At 38.6% G+C, this 23,638-nt stretch overlaps 1 protein-coding gene across 9 annotated transcripts in view; it reads left to right on the forward strand.

Annotated features, from left to right (window-relative positions):
- Positions 1 to 23,638, forward strand: part of LOC138751586 (RNA-binding motif, single-stranded-interacting protein 3) — a 1,523,265-nt gene that overhangs the window by 1,357,249 nt on the left and 142,378 nt on the right. For 5 of the 9 annotated variants that reach the window (XM_069914047.1, XM_069914050.1, XM_069914049.1 and 2 more), the window contains 2 exons: positions 2,377 to 2,436; positions 21,625 to 21,731. In XM_069914047.1, the coding sequence (XP_069770148.1) occupies positions 2,377 to 2,436; positions 21,625 to 21,731 (167 nt within the window). The remainder of the gene's footprint in view (positions 1 to 2,376; positions 2,437 to 21,624; positions 21,732 to 23,638) is intronic. The other 4 variants (XM_069914051.1, XM_069914052.1, XM_069914054.1 and 1 more) reach the window with 1 other exon arrangement.

A 23,638-nucleotide genomic window follows, 5' to 3' on the forward strand; every position in this document is an offset into this window, starting at 1 on the left:
ACGCTGGTGGAAGCGTTCTAGGAGCCGTAGGTGGTGCCGGTAGAGGACCCATGATTCGGAGCCGAACAGGAGTGTGGGTATGACAACGGCTCTGTATACGCTTATCTTTGTGAGGTTTTTCAGTTGGTTGTTTTTCCAGACTCTTTTGTGTAGTCTTCCAAAGGCGCTATTTGCCTTGGCGAGTCTGATGTCTATCTCATCGTCGATCCTTGCATCTGATGAAATGGTGCAGCCGAGATAGGTAAACTGGTTGACCGTTTTGAGTTTTGTGTGCCCGATGGAGATGTGGGGGGGCTGGTAGTCATGGTGGGGTCGCGCATGCTGCCATCTTCAGCGCAAACTCCGGGAGATCCAAAATGAGTGGTGGACTAGCCTCGCCAAACGAACCCAGCTCAGCGCGGACACTGGCGACTTCAGGGGTTTCTACGAGGCTCTAAAGGCTGTGTACGGCCCCTCACCCCAAGTCCAAAGCCCGCTGCGCAGCTCAGACGGCAAAGTCCTCCTCAGCGACAAGATCTCCATCCTCAACCGATGGTCAGAACACTTCCAATCTCTTTTCAGTGCCAACTGCTCAGTCCAAGATTCCGCCCTGCTCCAGCTCCCTCAACAGCCCCTAAGGCTAGAGCTGGATGAGGTTCCCACCCTGGATGAGACATATAAGGCAATCGAACAACTGAAAAGTGGCAAAGCAGCAGGTATGGATGGAATCCCCCCCCCAGAGGTCTGGAAGGCTGGTGGCAAAACTCTGCATGCCAAACTGCATGAGTTTTTCAAGCTTTGTTGGGACCAAGGTAAACTGCCTCAGGATCTTCGTGATGCCACCATCATCATCCTGTACAAAAACAAAGGCGAGAAATCAGACTGCTCAAACTACAGGGGAATCACGTTGCTCTCCATTGCAGGCAAAATCTTCGCTAGGATTCTACTAAATAGAATAATACCTAGTGTCGCCGAGAATATTCTCCCAGAATCACAGTGCGGCTTTCGCGCAAACAGAGGAACTACTGACATGGTCTTTGCCCTCAGACAGCTCCAAGAAAAGTGCAGAGAACAAAACAAAGGACTCTACATCACCTTTGTTGACCTCACCAAAGCCTTCGACACCGTGAGCAGGAAAGGGCTTTGGCAAATACTAGAGCGCATCGGATGTCCCCCAAAGTTCCTCAACATAATTATCCAACTGCACGAAAACCAACAAGGTCGGGTCAGATACAGCAATGAGCTCTCTGAACCCTTCTCCATTAACAATGGCGTGAAGCAAGGCTGTGTTCTGGCACCAACCCTCTTTTCAATCTTCTTCAGCATGATGCTGAACCAAGCCATGAAAGACCCCAACAATGAAGACGCTGTTTACATCCGGTACCGCACGGATGGCAGTCTCTTCAATCTGAGGCGCCTGCAAGCTCACACCAAGACACAAGAGAAACTTGTCCGTGAACTACTCTTTGCAGACGATGCCGCTTTAGTTGCCCATTCAGAGCCAGCTCTTCAGCGCTTGACGTCCTGCTTTGCGGAAACTGCCAAAATGTTTGGCCTGGAAGTCAGCCTGAAGAAAACTGAGGTCCTCCATCATTCTTTTAAATACATAACAAGAAAAGAGGGGTCCCTTAGAGATTGAGACTGATGAAGTAATTATGGGAAATTTGAAATCCTTTTTCAACAAAGGAAGTGAAGCAAAATAAAGGGAGTTGTAGACCAGCTAGCCTAGCTTATATTGGAGGAAAAAAAAGTTTCAACTGTAGAGGAAGTAATAGTGGGACGATTGCAAAGATATGATCTGATCAAGCAGAGTTTGCATGGTTAAATGAAGAGGAAATTATGTACGCAAATTTATTACGATTCCTTGAAGTATCAGCTGGAATGAATATAAGGGAGCCTATAGATGTATTATATTTAAATTTTCATAAAGCATTGACAAGATACTTCAATAAAATTACTTGGCAAGATATAAGGTTATGGCATCAGCAGTAGTACCTGAGTCTGATAGAAGATCAGCTAACTAGCAGGAAGCAGCCAGTGAGATAAAGGGTCCATTTTCAGGCTGGTCACCTGTAAACAGTGAAGTGCCAAGAGGTCAGAGTATATAAATGTATATTTATGATTTGGAGGAATCATAAATGTACAAAGCCAAATTTGCAAATAATACTAATGTGTGTGTCCTCCTGAGGTGGGGGAAGAGGAATGCGATTGATGGTGGTGGTTCATAGAAGATGGGAGACATGTAGGTGGTTGGCAAACAGGTGGATATGAACAATTCACACAATTTATTGATAGCTTACGTCAGTGAGTAAAATGTTGGCAAATAAAATGCAATGGAACAAAATGTGATTTTGGAAGGAGAAAAATAAAACAGATTATATTTATTATTTAATTTAGAGATTCCTAAAGTGGGTACTACTGTCCATCTGGGGGCGGTGGAAAGGGCCAAGGCTTCAGGTTTGTAAGAATTTCAAATTATCTTCAGGTTGTAATGTACTTTTAAATTACGTGTAAATACACTGACCCCCCCCCCCCCCAAATATTTGGCCCGATCATAGATCCTCACTCCAGCCGTCCACCCATCTAGCTCCCGATGGCTGATCCTTGCCCTGGCTGCCTGCCCATCGAGCTCCTGATAGCTGATCCTCGCCCAAGCTGCCCGCCGATCCAACACCCGACAGCTGATCCTCACCCGGACCACCAAGCTCCTGATGGCTGATCTTCGCCCCGACCAACGAGCTCTGGACGACTTACTCACCCCAGCTGCCCAGCCATCAAAATCCCTATGGCCCAAGGAAAATGTAGTTACAATTGAGATGTCAATTTACTCTTTCATATTGCTAAATAAATTGGTTTACAAAAGATTTTATTTGTGAAATACATAAGCATGTATATAGTGTTTGAAATTTGTGGTAGACCTAAGAAAGAGGTGTGTGTTCATTGTATGTGTGTGGTGGGGAGAAGGTGCTAAGGATGTGGCCTGGGACCCAAGGGGGTAACAGCCCCAAAAAATTTGGGAACCATTGATTTAAATGGACAGATCTGCATAACTGAGATTTGGAGGAGCAGTACATAAAACCCAAAAACCAGCAGACAGGTGCACCAGACAAGCTAACATTATACTGCTTTTTAATTCAAGGAACTGAGTTCAGAAGAAGGCATGTTTTACTAGAATTGTATTAGATGGGAATCAAAACTGTGTACAATTTTGATTTTCTTTTGTCGAGAAAACAGTAAAATAACCGACCTTATGGGGATTAGTAGTTGCCGGATAAGTATATTGGTTGGTTTCTTGAGATTGTGTTTTGCATGGAATGGCAAATTAACCGATAAGGGGTTCCAATTTTAAACTCACTTATTTATTACTTATTTAATTTCTGCTATTTTTTTTGGCCGGTTGCTTTTTTTTTTCGAAACTTTATTTATTAATTTTAACACATGAAGAAAGTAAGTAATTCACGTACAGAAAAAATACAAAATAAAGTAATACAAGTACAAAGTAACATAGTTAATACAATACCAATCTCGGCATCTCCCCCTAACAACTAAAAACTAAGACTAAAAAAAAACTATTTTTAACCCCTAAACCCCCCTCCCCACCCCCACGATAAAGAGTGAAGAATTAATACTATTAGTATGATAAAAAAAATAAAAAATATATATCTTAAAAAAAGATCGATATATATATATAAAAAACAATAAAAAATAATTAAATATTAATTATTAATCCAAAAATTTTTATTATATAAGAATATATATGAAAAAACAAAAACAAAAAGAACTTAAACAAAAAAAACAACTAATAATTAAAAAAAACTAAAAAAAAGAAAGAAAAAAAAAGAAAACATATATATATAGAAAAAATATATAATAAAAAAAGATTAATTCAAACATATTTAAATTGTATATAATCAATAAATGGGGTCCACTTTAACTCATAAAAAGACATCTTATCTTGTATAGAAAAAGATATTCTTTCCATAACCAAACAAAACTTCATCTCTGAATACCACCTATCTTAAGACAATACATTTCTATTCTTCCAAGTAATCGCTATACATTTCTTGGCCACTGCCAGCGCTAAGTAAATAAAATAGATCTGGTAATTATCTAATTCTAAATCAATCAACGGTTGCATATTCCCTAATAAAAATATATCAGGGTCTAATACAATATGCTTGAGGCTGACAGTCACTTGAATTCTGGCTGATGGAGATTTTACTGCATTGGAGGTAATTCAGATGTTCCCAAGAATGATCCCGGGCAAAGAGGCCTTGTCCTGTGTAGAAAATGTTACTCATTGGAGTTTAGAAGGATTAAACATATCAAATACATTGGAAGCTTAATGGAGTCAATGTTGGAGAATGTTTTACCTCCTGAGAATGTCTAGGACCAGGAGGCATAGTTTTAGAACAAGATGTATCCAGGTAGTCAGGATTTTCTTTGGAACCCTTGCCTGACAAATCTATAGAGGCTGAATCCTTGAACATATTCAAAACTGAAACCCATTTTTAATTTGTCAGGGATTTGAGGATTAAGGGGAATGGACAAGAAAGTAGACTTGAAGAAAGTTTGATCAGCTGTGATCTTATTGGATGCCAGAGAAGGCGTAGTGGGGCTGAAGAGATTACCAATGGTTCAGAACACCAACAGTACAGAGTGAATGGTCAGCTGGTAGATAGTGTGACTAATGAAGTGGGCTGTTTTGTCCTGTATCACAGAGCCGCCTGAATGTTACTAGAGCATCATTCACCTATATATCACTAGTTCAGTCCAACATCTGATTAGTAGAACTCCTTCCCTTTCCCAGAATCGTATCTTTATTATTGGGGACATGATGAAATTATATGTTCAACTTTATTTTGCTGGCCAGTTTAAGCAGAATGATGCAATGAAGGAAAGTGTTGTTCCACTTGGAGAACCATGTACAGCCTCTTCTAAAAAGACCCACTATGTAGGCTGATTTAGCTCGCATCCAATTACTTGCTGCGGTCTCACAGGCCCCCTGTAATGCTATTCATATAACTGATTTAGGAATTCAATCATTAAAGCTACACATTTTTTAATAAAGTTTACAATTTGTCTTTGTTTTCTTCATTGGATTATTTTTTTTCTTCGGTGTCCCCTTTCACAAATATATTCAATGTCAATCTTGGAAAATAGTTCCTTGATTGTAGAAGGATTATCATCAATCAAATTTACAAGCAAATGTACAATGAGATGAAACTGAATCGTGTGTAGTTAATTCTGAGATTGCTGTGAAGCTGATTTTACATTTGCTATTTTATGCACAGGAGCAGCCTTGCCTGATCCATAGTGCTTGGGCATCTTAAAGATAATCATCTTCAAATAGAGGCAAGGACTTGAATGCTGAAACTTAGCATTGTTTCTTGGTGATTCTTTATGTTTGTTATATTTAAAAGAGCATGAAAATATTTGTGATTAATGGGATTTTATGATTTAATGTCATGAAAGTTTTAAATGTGCTAAACTGTACATTATCCATATAATAAAAAGTAAAGGTTGCTGCATACCTGCTATCTGGCCAAGGTGACCTCAATGCAAGAAGAAAGTATATTTTTGGTTATATATGCCTGGATTTCCTGTGGTATTGCTGAAAGAACATCATAATGATGTAGATTATAAAGATGGAAATTTTATGCTATGCATTGACAATCATTTTACTGCATTAGTGGATCTGCGTTGCTTTAAGGCACCATTATTCAATTCCTCAGTAAATATCTCATCAGTTCATTCAACATTAATCTATTTTATAGTTTATCAACCATACAAATTCGAATCTGCTCAATAGTTTCTGGATTCAGCTCAAAATTTCACTCTGGTATTGCATTGCATGCTGTGGATTTGATAGGATCTCTACAAGATACAATAATATCAAATAGCTTTGATTTCACTTGCTTGTATATAACATTTTATTGATCTAAATGAGATATTAGAATTCTGGTTGCATTCACTAGGGTAAACTTTCACCTTAACAACATACAGAGTTTAGGTGGATTAGCACACCTGGCTTTAGAGAACCTATATAATGTATTTTCTATTTTTTCACAGAATGAAAGCTTAATTGTTCTGTGAATACTGCATAATTTACTTCAACAAACCATTTTTTAAAAGCTTAGATCATGGAACATTACAATACACTACAGGCTCTTTTGCCCACGATGTTGTGCTGACCTATCTAAACCTATTCAAAAAAACTACAACTTCCATACCTCATAACCCTTTGTTTTTATTTCATCCATGTGTCTGTCTAAGAGTCTTTTAAATGTCCCTCTTGTACCAGCCTCCACCACCACCCCTGGCAATGCATTCCATGCACCCACTATTATCTGTGTTCAACATTTTTACCCCTGGCAACTCCCTGACACTTTTTTCCCTTCACTTTGTGAAGATGTCCTGTGGTGTTTGCTACTCTCGCCCTGGGAGAATGATGCTGGCTGTCCACCCTACCTGTGCCTCTCATTATCTTGTAGACCTCTATTAAGTTACCTATCATCCTTCTTTGCTCCAAAGAGATAAGCCCTAACTTAATTAACTTTGCCTCATATGACACGTTCTGCAATCCAAATAACATCCTAGTAAATCTCTCTTGTACATTCTCCATAGCTTCCATATCCTTCCTGTAGTGTGGCACCAGAACTGAGCACAATATTCCAAATGTGGTCTCCAGCCAGAGTTTTATAGAGCTGCAACACTATAAATTGAAGAAAAGATTAAGAAAGAGGAAGTGTTGAATCTGCTGAAAAACATTAAGATTGATAAGTCCCTGGGGCCGGATGTGTTATATCCCTAGTTGCTGTGGGAAGCGAGGTAAGCGATAGCTGGAGCATTGGCTATGATCTTTGAGTCCCCCTTGGCTAAGGGGGAGGTGCTGGAGGATCAGAGAATGGCAAATGTGGTCCCCTTGTTTAAAAAAAGGTAATAGGGAGAATCCTAGGAATTATCTTACATCAGTGGTGTTCAAACTATTAGAGAAGATTCTTAATGATAGTATTTATGAGCATTTGGAGAAGTACAGTCTAATCAAGGATAGCCAGCATGGCATTGTGAAGGGAAGGTTGTGCCTTACGAGCCTAATTAATTTTTTTGAGGAGGTAACAAAATAAATTTATTAAGGTGGACTGGTAGATGTGGTCTACATGGATTTTATTAAGGAATTTGACAAGGTCCCCCATGAGAGACTCATTCAGAAAGTCATGAGACATGGGATCAACAGAACCTTGACTGTGTGGATTTAAAATTGGCTTGTTTGTAGAACACAAAGAGTGGTAGTGGATGGAAAGTATTTTTTCTGGAGGTCAATGACTAGTGGAGTTCCACAGGGATCCTTGCTCTTTGTGATTTTTATAAATGACCTAGATAAAGAAGCGGAAGGATGGGTCAGTACTTTTGTGGATGATACGAAGGTTTGAAGAGTTGTGGATAGTGCTGTTGTTGTAGGTTACAAAAGGATATAGACAGGATGAAGAGTTGAGCAAAAAAGTGGCAAATGGAGTTCAATCCGATAAGTGTGAGATTATGCATTTTGGAAGGACAAACCAGAAGGCTGAGCTCAGGATGAATGCTTGGAAACTTTTTAAAAATATTTTTATTGATTTTAACATATAAGCAGAAATTCAAAATTGACAATTACATAATAATTAATTTGTATACCAGTAAGCACACACAAACAAAAAATGCCAATGGGAAAAAAGTTGATAAAAGAACATCATTAGTTGCTTGTAATACCTCAAAATCATTTATTTAATTGTTTCATGCAACCATGCTAAACCAATTTATTGGAATACTATAAAATAAAGGAAAAAAACCTAAAAACTAAAGCCAACGCTAATCTAACTCAACCCTCTAATCAAGGTTTCCTTTCAAATTAATAAAAGAAAAATCAATATTGTGGAACTACTTGCAAGCCCCAGAGAACAGACAATGAACCACCAGAACATAGAATAAATGTAATTCTTCCAATCATAAAAAAAATTGTAAGAATGGGTCCCACAGATTCATAAATTAACCTTTCTATCTTTAATATTATATCTAATCTTCTCTAAACTTAAATGTGACATTTCAACCTAAAACCACTGTGCATAAGTAGGGGATGAATCATCTTTCCACTTCAATAAAATTACTCCTCTATCAACATGGGAAAAGTTAAAATTTTTCCTGAGGTGTCAATATGTTTATCAGAATCACAAGAAAAACCAAACAAAGCAATTAACAGGCAAGGTTCCAAATTAATCTTAAGAATTGTTGATAAAGTTTTGAAAATGTCTTTCCTGAATCTCTCTAAATTTGGGCATTCCCAAAACATATGGATCAGGGAAGCTTCAAAAATTTTACATCTCTCACTTAATGAAACAGACACTTGTGTAATGGAAGAACTGAGGGGCCTTAGGTGCAAATCTATACATCTCTGAAGTTTACTGCTCAGGTTGATAGGATAGTTAAGAAGGTCTATGGGATGCTGGGCTTCATTAATAGATGGATTGAATTCAAGAGTTGAGAGGTCATGTTGCAACTCTACAAATCTCTGGTAAGTCCACACTTATGAGTATTGTCTTCAGTTCTGATCACCTTATTATAGCAAGAATGTGGAAGCTATGGTGAGAATGCAGAGGAGATTTACCAGGATGTTGCCTTGATTGGAAAATAAGACATGTGGCAAGGTTAGCAATGCTGGGATTTTTCTCTTTGGAGAAAAAAAAAGATTAGAGAGACTTAATAGACATTGATAAGATTTTGAGAGACATGGGTAAGTGGATAGCGAGATCCTTTGTCCCAGGGCAGGAATAGCAAACACCAGGGGGCATCTGTACAAAGTGAAGGGAGGAAAGTTTAGAGGAGTCATCTGGGGTAATTTTTTTAACCAGAGAGAGTTGTGATTGCCTGCGATGCCTTGCCAGGGATTGAGGTAGAGGCTGAAATTTTAGAGGCATTTAAGAGACTTTTAGACAGGCATATGGATGAAATAAAAATAGAGGGTTACGAGATAGGCAGAGTTTATTAATTTTTTTTGGTAGGGATATATAGTTAGAGCTGAAGGGCCTGTACTGTATTTTGCAGTATTACCTCTCAACTCTTGAACTCAATCCCCTGACTAATGTAGGCCAGAAACCCACAAACCTTCTTAACTGCCCTGTGAGGCAACTTTGAGAGATCTATGGCTTTGGACCCCAAGACCCCTCTTCTTCCACACAGTTAAGAATCCTGTCATTAACCTTGTACTCTGCCTTCAAGCTTGACCTTCCAAAGTGCATCATTTAACACATATCTGGATTGAACTCCACATAACCATATAACCATTTACGGAGCGGAAACAGGCCATGTTTCCTTTCGAGTCCGGACCAGTTCACTGATTTTGTGCGCCCTCTTCAGGCATTGGTCCCGGTTTGTATTCATCCATTCCTTTTAGTAACACCTGATAGTTGAGGACAGGGGTCCTCAAACAGGTCAGACCATCGACCGCCCTCATAGCAACTACCACTTTTCTCCCCAACTCCACATACTATCTATATCCTGTTGTAACCTACAACAGCCTTGTACACTATCTGTAATGCCTCCAGCCTTCGTGTCATCGCAAAGCTACTGACCCATCCCTCTACTTCTTTGTACAGGTCATTAATGAAATATTGCTATATTAAATCTTATGTTTGTGTGGTCGCTACTACCAATGTGTAAGATTCAGTCAAGATCCTGGACTCTTTAAATTTAGATGAGAAATTTCTTCACTCAGAGCGTGGTAAACCTGTCGAATTTGATACCACAGAAAGAATGTGGAGGATAAGTCACTGAATATACTTAAGAACAAAGCAGATGGAGTTCTCAGCAGAGGGTACAGGCAGTGAACAAGAGTACATTTCAATGGAGAATTAGCGATGATTATATTAAATGTCAGGTCACGCACAAAGGGCCAAAGGACCTAGTCCTGCTCCTATTTTATATTTTTCTGTTGCAAAGGTAGCAAGTCAGTCACTATGCAAATTAGATTATGTACCGCAGCTGGCAAATTAGACTCAAAAATGTAACTAATGCCATGTGGTGAACACACAACATATATCCATTCTTTAACTATAGAAATTATTTCCATGTGGAGTGTTTTTTCATGGGTAATAAAAATCATTTTAAGATTAGTTGTTCATTGATTTGTGAACGTTAAAGAATTTCTATAGTTTAGATTTCATGACAACCTATGAAGTTTATAGGGAAAAGAATAATAGGAAATTGTGAGTTCAAGAATTCTGTGTTCTCCAATGTGCACATCTGTGGGATGATATATCAGGGCGCTCTGATCGTATATTATAGCCATAATTGCAGCCACAGTAGAATCTGAACCATTGTTGTCCATAGATCTTAGAGGCCATAAATATTTTCCATTTCTAATTTTCCAGGCTAGATTATAGGTCATAATCAATCAACAATCTCATAGAATTCTCCACTGTTGGCCCCAAGCCTGGATCTCCCAGAAGTATTCAGCAATGTGGTCTTTGAGACTGGGAAAAATTCACAAAAGTGCAGGAGAAACTCAGCAGGTCATGCAGCATCCATGGAGAGTGATAGGCAGACAGTGCTTTGGGCCAGAGTCTTTCATCAAGGATGTCAAAGTTCAGCCAAGTACCAGAATAGGAAGGTGAGGTGGAGGGAGAAGTGCAGGCTTATGGGTGACAGGTGAATGCCAACAGGAGAGGGAGTAAGAGAAAGGCTACCAGGTAAGATGGCTACAGGTGGGAGGGCAGAAGAGAAAAAAAACCTGAGAAGTTTCACCTCACCTTTCCTTTCCTCCCTCCTCCCTACTCTCCTCCTCCTCCTCCTCTCCACCTTTTCATTCAGGCATTTACCTGTCCTTTTTGTTATTCCTGATGAAGGGCTCAAGCATGAAACCTTAGTTACCCTTTACTTCCTATGGATGCTGGGTGACCTGCTGAGCTTCTCCAGCATATTTGTGTATTGCAGTCAACAATAAAGAGTCCCGTCTAGCTGTACATCTGATTGAAGTGCACTTTGAATCCCCATTCTCCTTTCCATTACTGCCTTCCCCACGCCCCTCTCCCCCTAAATAAAATACAAAGCTCAATTAACATTTACAACCTTTATTAGAAGCAGAGGATCACATTATAAACTCTCTTTCAATGGATATTTGGGAATGATGAAAATTCAACCATTATTGAGGGAAAAGTTATGATTCCCAATTTTATTTTTTGCTTAAACAAATGTCTCGCATGTTGGCTACCATAAAGTCATTTGTTGAAGAATTGAATTACTCAAAAGTATATGAATTAACATCGTATTGATCTGATCTTGAACAGATCTAAACTTAAATGATCATTTGTTTCTAATTGGAGTTGACTATAGTTGTTGGCCATTGTGGAGTTTATCAACTCTCTATCCACAAAAGCAATAATTCTAGTGCAGTTTCATATTTCCCGTGCTGCAAAGAATAAAGAGGACCACTGTTCAACAGTGATGACTTCAGAAAGTTTGTAAGCTACTTGAATTTGACACATCACAAGATGCATTATTGGCCAGGCACCAATCTTGGAGAGATTTATGAGAAACCTCTAAAGTCGATCAACCATCCTGTTCATGCCAGAGGGAAACATGGAGCTATAGAGTGTATTGCTGTTTACAAAACTACAGATATGCTGCAATCAACAGGAAAGCACACATGTCACAAAAGCACTCTTTTTTTCTCAAACCACGGAGACTCTGCTTCTGGAGATAACCCACAAGATTGATGATGCCTATTCGCATCAACAGAATAAAATCAAAATAAACTTAGCAGGGACATTTAGTGAATTTAGATCTGTCCAATATAGGCAAATTTGCATCTCTGGCAATACAGGTAAGGGCTACAGTTCCAGTGAAACTTAGTAACCACACGGCCAACTTTGCATCTCCAAATAACATGAAGCCATTTCAACCGACACACCAAAACACCATTCACTGTTGATGAATCAAAATGGATAAGCTCAAAATCAAACTAGCTATTTCATCAACTGAGCCATCCTAGGCAATAACATCACAATTTCAAGCCACCAAACATTATATCCTTTGTGACAAAGGGATACAATGACTAAGATAATAAGGAGAGGGTTATGGTGTTGTTACATTAAGTGCCTCTTGGTGTTTCTTGTAAAAACATGATGTGTATTTTCTCATTAGAATTGGGTATAGTTCTGAGTGTCTTGAGAATTACAATAAGGAGAGCAGCCACTGCTTGTAACATCCTCAGCAAGGTGAAGCCACAATTAATCATGGACGCACGAGTTTAAGCATTGCAGGTTACAGACTGTTACAGTATTTAATGAAGATGGCAGCGGTCACGTTTTGGAGGTGCCAGAGACTTGTGTCAGCTATACATAATAAAAAAAAACATTGTACTAATGATAGTACCCGGACTATTTTTGAGCAATTGTCTCAATGTGGCATAGAGAGAATTGTAGAAGATCGTGAATCAGGGTACTGTCAAGTTGGGCAATGGATATAAATTGCAGATTTTACTTCAGGTGTCTCATTTACCAGTTGCTTTCGCACATGCCTGGGAAGCATAAAAATTAGATCCTTTCCAATTTATCATAATGTAATTAATGTTGTATTTGAAAATTAATGCCCATGTCATTGAAGTTTGGCTATGCTTTCAAACTAACTGCAAAGATCTAGGGAATGCATTTTACCATTTGTTGCACCCATGGTGCATCACACCCTTAGGAAGTGGAATCTGACTTTAATCTGTTTATCTGGTTCATATTTTAAGAATGAGCTTAGACAGGGTAAAAATAGTATAAGTCTTCCTTCAAAGACACCTGGGCTTTTATAATTATCTGATCATTTCATAATCATCTCAATCAATGCCACTTTTTAAAAAGAATCCAGAGTTAACAGATTTTAAAATCCCCAAATACAAAAGTGGAATTTTAATTTGCTTTGGATCATCAGTCCAGGACTCTGGATTACCGATCCAGCAGATATCTGCTGTATTTTTTTGGGTAACTTTTTATTTATCGCACTATCAACAAAAATATGTACAAATGCTTCTCATTAAATATACACAGTGACATTTTCCCTCTTTTCTCCCCGCTACCCTCTCTCCCCCCTTCCCACCCCCCTCCAAAATCAATAAATATTAAACATATAAAATACAAGAAAACAACATCTTCACACAACAGATATCTGCTGTATTGAGGACCCCACCAAGTTGTGCGTGGCCAACATTAGTTTTGAAAGTCTACATGCTTTCTATTGGTTTTCAATTTAGTTTTCCATATATTCAGTCTGGATGATGCTTCATAAAATAATGTATTTGCATATTGACTTCATTTGCTGCATCATTTACAGTGTTCTGGATGCATTAACCCTTATTATAATTGTTTAGTTTGACTGACAAGATGTGCATTTAGTTTAATTAATGTTGGTTTGTGTCAGTTAAATTTCCCAGTGTTTTATTGCTATTTGTTGGATAAGTACCTGTCTTGTTTTGGACTATCTCTTGTGTTCTACTATCTATTTTGAAAGATTGTCTCCAATAAATGTTATACTGCATAGAAATCATTTTGTTGGCACAGAAGTGAAATACTAATGGTGTTATCATGTGAAGTGTTGGATAATGCTGCAAATTCGTTGTTGACAGCTGCAGTTAAGTTTGATGGTTGTCTAATGTCACTGGTTATTTCTGTATGATGCTTCATGTTTTATGTCTTTTTTTGTGACCATTTAAATTGCTTGCTGCATTGCAGCCCTATCTTCAACTGATTAAAATGATTGTCCTAGCTTTTTTGATGGGCAAGTTGATTGACATAACGACATTCAAGTTTGATCCATTACCTTTGAGGCTTATAAATAACCCACCCAATGCCCTGAGGATCCACTGCTAATATTATTATTTTCACATGCATAATCATGCAAGCACTCAAGGGGTTAAAGCTCTATCTGTTCTATAATTGTTTGGAATCCCTTCCCTGGGGAAAAAAAAAGTTTTGCAGCAATGGTCCAGTTAGAGTAAATGCAAGCAGAGTTTTTCCACTGTGATTGGGAGAGATAAAAACGAGAGGAGATGGGTTAAGGGTGAAAAGGAAGAAGTTTAAAGGGTGTGTTAGGGAGAACTTCTTCACACAGAGAGCGGTAGGAGTGTGGAATGATCTGCCAACTGAATTGGTAAATGCAGGCTCAATTTTGACATTTAAGAACAATTTGGACATGTACATTGATGGGAGGGATATGGTCCCAGAGGAGGTCAGTGGGTTTTGGATGAATAGTTTGGCACAGACGAGAAGCGCCAAAGGGCCTGTTTCTGTTCCGTAGAGTTATATGGTTCTTTGATTCTATGCTGCATATATGGTATTATACACATAAGGACATTTTAATTGACTGAAGGGCTGCATCACAAATTAAAAGAGATGTTCACTCTGAGAAAATTAAACGTTCTAGATTACTGTGGAAAGAACAATTCACTTGAGAAGAATAACCAAGGTGCAAAGTGATTTAATGCATAATTCGATTTAAAATCAAGGCTTAGGCTCCAAACATTTTACTTGCTTCTACCACCAATGAGCAGATGTACAGTAGGATGACTGTGATTGGCTGAGAGCATAGCAACACCTACTGGCAGGTCTTAAAGGATTGCTCCTAGCCAGACCAGGTCATTCTGGACTGGTCGACCTACTTGTGATATGCTCCAGTCTTTTAATTAATAAAAGCCTTGGTTTGGATCAAGAAGTCTTTGGTTCTTTCAGCGCGCTCTCCAATACATACTTCCCTTCAACCATAGTTTAATTATTAGAACAGTAAACAATGTAATTTTCTGAATTAATGTGTCTATACCCATCAATACACTGTAAATGTTATCCACTTGGGTAGAAAAAAAAAACTCAGAAAGGTAGTGAGCTATTTAAGTGATGATAAATTGAGAAATATTGATGAGGAAAGATATCTGGATGTTGTATGCATTGAAAGCAAGCATGCAGGCCCGTTTAAAAAGTCCAGTGGTATGTTTGCCTTCATTGTGAGAGGATTTAAGAATAGGAACAAGGATATCTTATACAATCATACAGGATATTGGTGAGATTACATCTGGAGAATTGAATGGCATTTTGATCTGGTTTCCCAAGAAAGGACATACTCGATATAGAGTGTGTGCAACTAAGGTTCAGCAGATTGATTCCTGGAATGATAGATCTGCAATATAAGGAGAGATCAAGGCAATTTGGAGTGTACTCCCAAGAAGGATATGAGGACATCTCATTGAAATATATAAAGTTACGTCAGGCCTAAACAGACTGGATTCAGGAAGAATGTTTAGTTTGACCAAGAAGTCTCGAATCAAAGGGCCTTGTCTATCAATAAGGGATAGCCCGTTCATGATAGAAGGTGGTGAAGTTTCTTTACTCATCTTGTGGTGAATATATAGAATTCTCTACCAAAGAAGGCTCGAGAGGACTTGCTGAATATAAATAAAAAGAACATAATTTCCAAATAAAAAAGACATTTGTGTATGTGGGGAGAGGTGGAGAGATTAAACTCTCTTACCCACTTCTCGGTTTACCATGTTCAATGAACAGCAGATATTTTGAGAACACTTTACATTTAGCCACACTGCACAACACAAATCATCACTTTCGAAGAAGTTGAATGCATTGCTGGCAGCATGCCATGTTTTTCTGTCATGCACATTAGAGGATTTCAGGCACAATACATTCATCTGGCAAGTGAGTCTGCTTGTCAGAAATGGATACGTGGAAAGCAGGACTTATTATGTTGCAATTTAGGTAGCTTTTTTTTGTCAAGCTTTATTACTGTCTCCAACCTTTAATCAATGCAAAAAAAAGTGCATGTTTTTGCCCCACGCCCAAGCAATTGAAAAAATGGCTTCAAATACGCATTACCTCTATTTGTAGGATATTATGCATAGCCTTTACTGCATACTGGCACTGATTTACATTGCAGCTGTGTGTCGAGAATTCTGTAGAATTTTAGATCTGAATTTATAGAAGAGAAAAACAAGTCTTTTAAGTACATGAATAAATCAGACCCTAATCTGATTAAGTCACAAGCCCTCAGCTTTCTCAAGAAACTCTCTCAGATAAAGCTATCAGGACCAAATTGGACAATGTACCTTTCTCCTCTCACACATTGAATAGAACTTAAGTCAATAGGATGCACTAGAAATGTTATATCATTTATGTGACTGACCATTCTTTATTTTAATGTATTTTCAAGACAAAGTATTTTATGCAAATACATGATTGCATAATTATACAATTCTCGCCATGGGCAGAGTAATTAATGGCTGCCCTCATTTAAGCAGAAGCTGGAGATTTTACAATTGATTTCACTGAATTTGATTAATGGACCTGCTGAGAAAAATATATTGAAACAATGATTAAAGAACAATGTGCTTCACTTTGGCACCCTTGGTTAAAATCCAGCTTGAGAACTAATGTAATAGATCATCTTTTTTTGCAGATCTCCACTTTTGGGTTTCCAAGTGTAAATGTTTAATGGAGGTGCCTTTGTTTTTGTGCAAATTTAAATATAATGGTTTAATGAAATCCATTTAGTGACTTGAAAGTGGTCAATATCTTTAGCTGTCTGTATTATGATGCCCACTATTTTTGTCTTGGGGCATTAGAGTTTTGTGGGAGGAAGAGTAGGAAATTCAGTAAATGTATTCCTTGGCCTGGAATTTCCTAAACTCAGAATTTTCCTGATCAATAACAGTGCCTTTGTGGCTGTTTAATAATAATCCTGCTTGTACCATTAACTGAATCTGTCTACTGAACAGAAAAGACTTTGCCGATTTAAAGTAATAGTTCAATGGTTTTATTTAGTAATTTCCATTTTCAACTTGTTCCTTCTTAGATTTTATACTTGCTCCACTTTATTCCTTCATTCAGAGAAAGTATTTTATTCCATCTTTCATTATTAACCAAAAGTTGACATTCTGTAAAGTAGTATATTTAAAATGCATCCATCTAGTACGGAAGTGTCTCCATTTGTAGTCTTTTCAAGTTAATGTCACTTAATGCATACATATCATCTAGCAAAAATAAGAAATTGGGTAAAACTACCCAAATATTAAATTAACTAATACATTCTCATTCATATCCAGTAACTTAGAAGGATATAACTTCACAGAAAAAAGCAAAATACCAGAAAAAAAATGACCTTGGAAAAAGACCCACTTTACATGGCAGGGAGATGCAAGTCACATTTTCATCTCTTGGTATGAACACCAGCTCCTCTCCTGTTTATTGTAACCCTGCTCCCCTCTCTCTTTTGATCACAATCTTAATGACTTATTTGACCTGAACCTGAAATTTTACTTCCACCACTACTCAGCACCAACAATTATTCTTGCTATAGCTTGGCTCTGGTAAAATACTCATATTTGTCATCATTGTGCTCAGTTATTCTTCTGTTTTATTCTTCCTATTCCTCCTTTACTCCTCTTATTCATTCCTTTGCCTTACACATTCAAAATTGTTTTACATGTTTCACCAAGTCATGTTTAGTTATCAGTTCTGTACTTGCTACAATGGTCCCTGTTGCCCACTTTAAAATCACAGCCCTGTCTTTAAATTTATCATGTTCTTGTGCTGCAAGATCTATAAATGCTTCTGGATATAGAGTGATGTAAAGTTTCACTTTTGGTCTATGGAATTCCAATTCCCTTCATCCCATCAGCTGTGTTTTCTAATATATCTAACCCTACCCTCTGTAATTTTCTCCTTAGATCTGCCTCCTTTTCTTGAAGATATACTCTAAAGCCCATGGTCTTAATTAGCTAAGCACTGGTTCATCTAACCTGTGCTTCAGATCACTGAAGACCAGACCCTCATTTATATTTCACTCAGGACTAATTTCAATTAAATTATGGAATAATCTAGGGGATTGCAACCAAATTTATCTCTATATGTGCTCTGATCCAAGATCCAAGCCCAAATTCTGGACTATATAGATCGAGGGAGAGATGGGAATTGGATTTGGGCATTGTAATCGATCCACAATGCTGGTCAGATCTATGTGTAAATAGTATAACTACCCTAATTAATTATAGATATACACTGATTCATTATCATTTTCTGCACCATTTATATCTCACACCTTAAAAAATACATAAAAGTAAACTAGAATTTTCTGATAGGTGTTTTAGGTGTGGTATAGATGTTGGTATCTTTTTTCATTCCACCTGGTTATGCACAAAATTAAGACACTTTTGGATAGAATTGGGGGAAGTGTTGACAAAAATTGTGGGGGTGAACTTCCCTTTAGACCTGGAATTGTTCCTTCTGGGGAATTTGGCAGTTATAAAAGTTAACTTCTCCAGAAGTAAATCTAAATGTATTAAAATTCCATCGTCAATAGTCCCTTGCAAGTGTGAAGGTGTGAAAGTGTCCTGGTAAGGTATGGTCTAGTGTGAAATGCCAAATCTCCATTCCTATCCTTGGACACTGAACGGCCGATTTAGTGGGATGCAAGTGTGAAAGAGGCTAATGTGACTCTGAAGCCCCTTTCACACTTGCATCCCCTTTCATACATGCATCCCCCCTCACAATTGCATCCCAGTAAATCAGCAGTTCAGTATCCTGGGATAGGAATGGGGGTTTGGCCTTTCACACTAGACCACTCCTAATTGGGGCACTGAATGCTTTCACACTTACAAGAGTTTATCCCCAGTGTTTGGTCTATTCTACCTTTAATAGGAAGTGCCTGCAATGCAATTGCCCATTTCACACTTGCCTGATCTTAATAATGACATCTGTAGACACTGGGGATTGTACTAGGGGTCAAGGCCAGCAATCCCAGGCATGAGATGACATCATCTGACGCTGGCGTTGAGCTGATTTTGCTTTCACACTTGCCACTTTAAAGGCTGATTGGCATTCGATTCCTGGGATCACAGGGAAGTCTGAAAGGGGCTATAGATACCTAAATGGATTTTCCTTCCACAGAATTAACATTGTATTCCACTGGTATTCTGATTCTGTCTCTCTTGCCGTCTCTGGGTCCTTTTTCTTGTGTTATTTGCAGAAATTACTTCCAGATTTATATTTTGGAAACTTTTCCCTTTTGTACTGAAAATTTCTTTATTGGCACCTCATGTTGCTATCCACAATTCTTACAACATCTCAACAACTTGGGCTTCATTTTTCCTATTCTGTCTTTTGTCTCATATTTCTTTGGCCATCTAACATACTTTGGCTAGCTTTGGGTGACTCCACATCTTTATTTGTCTATATACACTTTTCTGGTTAATTGTATTTTATGCAACAGCTATTCCTTTAGGCCTTTGTTCCCAGGTTGCTTAAATAACCCTTTCTTTGCTATGTTAGTCCTTCAAATCAGCAGAAGTATGATTACCTGTTCACATTTCTGGCTCAATCAGAAGGTCGCCAAGATTTTTTTCCCCTGCTCCAGGTAAAATGGATAAAACAGTCGAGTTGCATTTTAAGGTATATTGCAATGTGGTTGTAGATCATTCCATTCTATTGTATGCTCCACAGTATTTAAGCAGCTGATCCAGAATTTCTCTGATCAATATTCACTTAATGGGAGGTTGATAGGGTTCCATTTTCTAATGTGTATTCTACAAAAAAGTAGTTAGATCGCTAGTTCCGAACAGTCTTTGTCTAGCACTTGTGAAACATAGAAGGGTGACACAATGATGCAGCTGGTAGACTCACCACTAGAGACCTGACTCTGGATGCTGTCTGTAAGAAATTTACACATTCACCTTGTGAATGTACAAATTTCCTCTAAGTGCTCCAGTAACCTCCCATATCCAAAAGATATATGGGTCAGTAGGTTAATTGGTCTCTGATAATCATCCCAAATTTGTAAGTAAATGGTACAAACAGAAGGAAGTTGATAAACTGTAGGAGGAATGGGAATAATTAGGTTTAGTGTAATGGTTGGCATGGACTCAGTGGGCCAATGAGTCTCTATGATTCTGTTAGAAATAGAAATCCCTTAACAGAAATTGCTCAAGACAAAAATTGAGAACAAAGAACATTTATTATAACAACAATGCAAAGTTGGGTGCTTCCCCTTACCCTGGGAATACACACCTACACTGGGGCTCACCCAACTTTTATACAGTGAATTTCAGTATCAGAATACCCTCCCCCTTACATTCTTCTGCCCCCTGGATGGGTTTGGCATAGGCAATCCTACCTGCCTATGTGCAGTTTCAGTGGACTTGGAGGACCAGGGGGTATCCTGTCGGTGTCTTCTCATGTCATTATCCCCATTGTCCTTATTCACAACCTTGCCCTTGTCCCCATTCACACCTTTCCAACTCTCAGAGCTACAGTCCCTTCATACGCAGAGTTCGCTAATCCTGTCTAGGGTTTACTAATTAAATATGCCTAACTTGATAAATCTGTGTATGGCTTACTAATTATATATGTAGAAATTGGTACTTCTGTCTAGGGCTAGGAGACCCTTATCTCATCCAGACTATCTCAACTTCCTACATTCTATTATTCCTCACCTCTCCTTATCTTATTCATACGGTGAGCTCACTGATCCTGTCGAAAGGACTAGAAGGTTCTTATCCTGCATCCTAATTTCCATGCTTAGCCTGTTCATACTGGTTTAATCCATCACTCTATGTGTCTGTACTAGTTTCCCCATCTTTCATATTTTTATGTCAAGTTTCCTCATCTCTCACAATCCTCACTTCTCTTTTAGATCAGTGATACTGATCTCTCCCAATTCTATAACCGAAAAGCACCCCATTTCCAAATATTGTCCAGAACTTGTAGCATTGGGCTAAAAGTTGCAATCACTGGCAATCTCTGTACAGAGGGGAACTCAGTTTGGATGCATTTGAAGATGGTTTGGCCTGGAACAGGGTGGCACGGTTAGTGCAGTGGTTAGCGCGACACTATTGCTGCCCTATCAGCCTGAGTTCGAAATCAGCACGCTCTGTAAGGAGTTTGTTCTCCCCATGACCTGCATGGGTTGCCTCCAGTGCTCCAAAACGTACGGGTTATAGGTTAATTGGGTGGCACGGTTTCAGTGGCCGAAATCGGCTTTTACCATGTTGTAAATGATTTTAAAAAAGTCCTTTGAAGGACTCCATCGCTGACACATCTTTGACCAGCAAGTTATGATATCAGTGGAGAGTTTTTCCCTTGAATTTTAGCAGGGCTTATTGACATCATACTTCACAATGTAACAAAGAAAGAAATATTTACTGGCTTCCTCCAAGATGAAAATAAACTTGAACTAGGACTTTCCAGTGGTGAAAACACAAAACAATTTGGCAAATAATCTGTGGGATGAGAGATTGTTCAAAGACATTTGATATTTTCATGTTGCACATTTGGAAGACCAGATAAAAGGTTTACATCAGAATGCAGGTGGATTATCCTAATCTGCCTTGTGGAACACTTATCTTTTTTAATTCTTGCAGGAATTTATCAGACATGGGTGTGGAACAATCTAAACTCTTGTACTAGGTATTCATGTTTTGAAGTTTGAATAGTGTGTTTGGCTGTTGGCATGTAATGTGAAGGGACTCACAGTGTCTGTTTCAACAAGCTGCGCTTCAAAAGCAGCATAAAAATAACACTTCTGCTGATATAATCACTTTGCTGTTGTTAACGTGGCCTTGGCTGTTTGCCTTTGCAGCCCCTGGTGAGCCTTTATTGTGCAAATTTGCTGATGGAGGGCAGAAGAAAAGACAGAATCAAAGCAAATACACACAAAATGGAAGGCCATGGCCCAGAGAAGGAGAGGTGAGTTGTTCTACACAATTTCAGTTCTGAAAGAGATTATAAAGTCAGTGCTATGGCACTGCTATATGTTTATTGGGTTTTCCATCCGCCCCGCCTCCCCTGACTGGCACAAGGTATTTTTAATGCATTTATTTACAAAGACAAGGAAAGGCAGCTTGATTCAGCACCACACCAAGTCAGTGATGAAGCTGCTAATTTTGAAATTCTGCCTCCAATAAAAACAAGTCAGGGATCACTGAGCTGTAATTGTACATGATCTCTTTTCCAACCAATGTCTGATTTCTTAACCATCGTGATAGAATAGTTACAGGGTGGAAGGCCATTCAGCCCATGAAACCATGCCTGCTCTGTTGGACTCTGGCTTTAATTTATTTACTCTTAATTTAGTCTATGTGTGAGCTGAGTCCAGCGCGTTCGTTGAATGAAGTGATAGGAGAAGGTATTCGGTTCAACAGTCAGTTTATTACACCACACAGCACAGCACAGCACAAGAATAAAACTTAACAGAGCTCTGGGTCAGTCTGTTAGTTCATAGGTCACCTGCCAGTGAGCTACTCCCCGAGACTGACCCCTATTGTCCAGTTGGCACAGTTTATATAGGTCAATCTTATCACACAGAACAAAAGTTGTTTTCCCTGCTAGATCTTTTTGCATAAGGGTTATCACAAGTCATCTCCTGTTTTGCAGATTTCTGGGGTGTAGCCTTCCCATGTTAATCCTCCAGGCCAGACTATCCTGTTGTTTAGATCTGAAATTAATTCATCCCCAGATATTTCTAATCACCATACGGTCCCTGTCTGGCCAATTTCTGCTGTTCTCTTTAACACCTCCTCGTGCCTTAATCTTCCTCCTAGACTGGTTTTCCATTCCCTTTGATTCTTGCGGGCCATTCTTTGTTCTGATCTGGCCTGTGTCTCCTGTGCTACTTCCCACCTCCTTCAGTTGAGCATTCCTCCTAAATCGTTTTATGCATATCCTCTCCCTGTATCTTGGGAGCAGCCAATTTTGTTCAGCCAACTTTGCTCCATGCTGTGACAGCCACTTAGCCACATTCCTCTTTCCCTGACTCATGCAGTACAAATAAACTTATTGATTAATCATTTATTTCATAATGTTTTAACCCCTAGATTCCAACAGCTCCCAGATTGTCCTATTTTTCAAGGCTCTTGATAGATATTTTTCTTCAGGTGCTCAATCTTTTCTGTTTTGTGAACACTGATTGACTTCATTTCCATGAACTTTTCAAGCAGTGAGGTCTAGATTGTCACCAATGTTTGCATAAAAAATGTTTCCTCCTCACATTTTTATCTTTGTTCCCTATCACTTAGTCCGCTACCACCATTCATTTTACATTTGTGACTCCTAATCCTTAAGCAATCTAATGGGTATAACTTCTCCCCATGTTCCCTTTCTGACCTATCATGATCTTGTAACCTTTATCTAAACTTCTCTGAACCTCCTTTGCTGCATGAGGAACCTCAATGAGAGGCATCTTCTCATTCATCCAAAAGTAGCTGAGCAGAGTACATATTGTCACTCTGCACAGGAATGAAGGGAGGATAATCTTGGAGGTAAACTTGCATTCTTGAAGAAGGACTGCACTTTTGTGGGCAAAAGTAATGGAAGTTGTAACCCTCTTCCACAAAAATCACATTTGTAAACGGGACCAATAACCAACTCAGTCCTTGGCCTTAGTTGATTGTATGAAAATAGAAGTTGCTTTTAGAAATCTTTATTTTGAAAAATCTTAATGTATTCAGAGTTGTCCATGGTCTTTCCTCCACATCTGTAAACATCTTCATCTCTGTAACCCTTTAAAATATTTGTGCTGTTCTAATTCTGTCCTTTGGGCCATCCCTGAATTAAATTGCTGCTGTATTGACAGTTGTGCTTTCAGGTGACGAGGT

This window comes from Narcine bancroftii, chromosome 1 (genome assembly GCF_036971445.1).
Source record: "Narcine bancroftii isolate sNarBan1 chromosome 1, sNarBan1.hap1, whole genome shotgun sequence".
Lineage (NCBI taxonomy): Eukaryota > Metazoa > Chordata > Chondrichthyes > Torpediniformes > Narcinidae > Narcine > Narcine bancroftii.